The sequence below is a fragment of the Triticum aestivum genome, chromosome 6B (genome assembly GCF_018294505.1).
Source record: "Triticum aestivum cultivar Chinese Spring chromosome 6B, IWGSC CS RefSeq v2.1, whole genome shotgun sequence".
Lineage (NCBI taxonomy): Eukaryota > Viridiplantae > Streptophyta > Magnoliopsida > Poales > Poaceae > Triticum > Triticum aestivum.
In genome coordinates, this window is record NC_057810.1 from 167,485,457 (window position 1) to 167,488,042 (window position 2,586).

At 52.2% G+C, this 2,586-nt stretch overlaps 1 protein-coding gene across 1 annotated transcript; it reads right to left on the reverse strand.

Moving 5' to 3' along the window:
* Positions 1-202: 202 nt before the first annotated feature.
* On the reverse strand, positions 203-1,210 carry LOC123139040 (APETALA2-like protein 1). Its single transcript, XM_044558860.1, has one exon. It carries the CDS (start codon positions 1,145-1,147, stop codon positions 203-205), a length of 945 nt encoding a protein of 314 aa, XP_044414795.1. The 5' UTR covers positions 1,148-1,210.
* Positions 1,211-2,586: the final 1,376 nt, after the last annotated feature.

The following is a 2,586-nucleotide window of genomic DNA, read 5'->3' on the forward strand; positions in this document are numbered from 1 at the left end:
TTAGGTTCCTCAGATTTACGAAAATTTCGGGCAACACAGAATTAGCAAATTGTGAGAGAAGAACAAGCATAGCTTTGACTGAGCTTTGTCTTGCATATATTCATGTTTTCCTGTAACCAGAACCACAAACATAAGATGATTTTGGTAGTCAGCCACTCAAACCCGACAAAATTGGCCCCGGTTCGTCGCTAATTCACACATGTTAGTTCCCCTCGGCGTTGAAGTCCATGTCCTTGATGAACTCGTCCATCAGCTGCCGCTCCGCCGGCGGCAGGTCGGCCCGGAGACCGGCGAGCAGCGGGCCTGGGATCAGGCTGTCCGAGAAGTCGAGCGCCGGCAGCTCCGTGAAGTCGTCGAGGAGGTCAAAGTCCTTCGGGTCCCATATCTGCGCACTGCACTCGCCGCCCAGTTGCCGGTGCACGCCTTGGAGCTCGGTCCTCGCGTCCGGCCTAGCCGCCGCCGGCTCCTCCACCTTGACGTTCACGCTCCCCGCCGCTTTGCCGGACGACTCGGAGACGCCGCTGCCCGCCTTGAAGTTGGTAACCGCCCTCGCGCCGTGCAGCTCGACGGCCGCGGCGTCGTACGCTCTGGCGGCGTCCTCGGCGGTGTCAAAGGTGCCGAGCTGCCGCAGAATCTTGCGGCGCTTGATCTCCGCCCCGTACCTGCCCCCTAGTGTCCGGAACAAGCCGCGGAACTGCCTAACACTCTTCCTCTTCTTCTTCTTCACCGGTGAGTAGGACGGCTCGGCTGCGGCCCAGGAGAGGTGTGGTGCGACGCCGTCGTCAGCGGCGGCGGCCATGGGTGGCTGCTTGAAGTTGGGCTTGGCCGCCGAGCCGTGCAGCTTGACGGCCGCGGCGTCGTAGGCTCTGGCGGCCTCCTCGGCGGTGCAGAAGGTGCCGAGCCACATCTGCGCTTTCGCCTTCGGGTCCGTGATCTGCGCCCGGTACGCGCCCTTGCCTGTCCGGGTCACGCCGCGGAACTCGGTTCGGGCCTCCGGCCGCTTCCTCCTCCTCCGAACCACGGCTTTCACCGGCTTCGCATCCACGGACGCACGCAGACCCGGATCTTGGACTCCCACGGACACCTCGTGCTCCACGGCCATCGCCTCCGCGGCCGCGCGCAGACCACTCTCCGCCGTCACCACCATCACGCTCGCGCTGGACCCTTCGGCGCCGCCGCAAGGAGAAGCAAAGATGCGCCAAGTTTTGGTCCTCACTTCTGGTTCTGCCACCGGGTGACGGGGTGCGTAGAGCCAGAGACAGCGGTCCTCACTTCACTTCTCCTTGGTGCGGACTGCGGCGCTTCTCTCTCGCCGTCCACCGGCATCATGATGGTGTGCGTAAGCCTCGCAACGTGTGAGAGGTCGTGTTGCAGTTGCAGTAACTGGCCAGTATAGCTTTTTTTCCAGGTTACTTTTCTGATTCGGTTCATTGTGCCAACAATTCAGTTGCAATAAAATCCATTTCCTTGGATGAAAATGTCGGCAGTGTGGCCCCTTTAATTATAAAAAAATGATTCAGTTGCAGTTGAGTGGTTTTCGACAAAATTGACTTTAAAGAAGTAGTATCTACTACTTCCTCTGTTCACTTTTATACGATCTTGAAGACATTTCAGATAATGTATAAAATAAGCTATTTTGGATTGTCTGAAACAACTTACAAAAGTGAACGGAGGAAGTAGTAAGCAAACCTCTATTTTTTTTACTAAACCTAACCATTTCGCAAACCTCTTCGACACTGAAAATTTGGCTATGATGTGAAAATAATTTGCATTAGTGTCACATTACTAGAAGGGCGACAAGTTCATATAACTCGATAAGCCCAATCTTTTTCCTTCTTGCGGCACAATAAATACCTGGTCCAAGCAAAATACCTCATCCAAGTGGTTAGAGCCATAAGGCGAAGTCGACAGTGATACGACGAGACAATGGCAAGTTGGGAATGGAGTCGAGTGAGGAGAGCCCGCTATAGTAGTAGATTATGGTTAACATTGTTCACTAGAGCTGCCTCTAGGCTAATATCTTGACGTTTGTTCGACAGTGATGCCATGAGAGATGAGCTTGAATGGGATATTGCGGCAAGGAGGACAGTAGGAGGAAGAAGAAGAACAATGGTAAACCAATGAATTCAAATCTAACTATCATGGTTAGAAACTGCCCAGCAGTGAGCCCGGACAAAGTTATATATTTAGGCTACCAAACTACTGATGATTTATATATTTAGAAAAAGTGACACGACCTAAGGGGTTAGTCTACCAAGCATGTTGGGGCGATGGCCCCAGATGTTTGACGCAATGTGCATGGTCTACAAGTTGTCATCTTACGTAGCAAGGGATATAAGGCGTGTGGTTCCTGCGTCGTTGTGGCTCAGGTGCAAGTGGAAGTAGTCGGAGCGGTGGCTCCAGATCCAGGGGTATCTATTGATGCAGTTGTAGCCTTCTGTTGTATGGACAACAATTATTGTGCTGTTTGTGCGGGTTTTAGTTTAGTTTTTCTTATAAACCAGACTGTTATGTTTGATTTTTGATATAGTTTTCCTTATAAACTAAATAAATTTCTTTTGAATATGATCAGGTGGAGGGTTATTT

Coding starts and splice junctions, on each gene's coding strand:
- LOC123139040 (XM_044558860.1), bottom strand. CDS start 1,147: ATGGTGGTGACGGCGGAGAGTGGTCTGCGCGCGGCCGCGGAGGCGATG.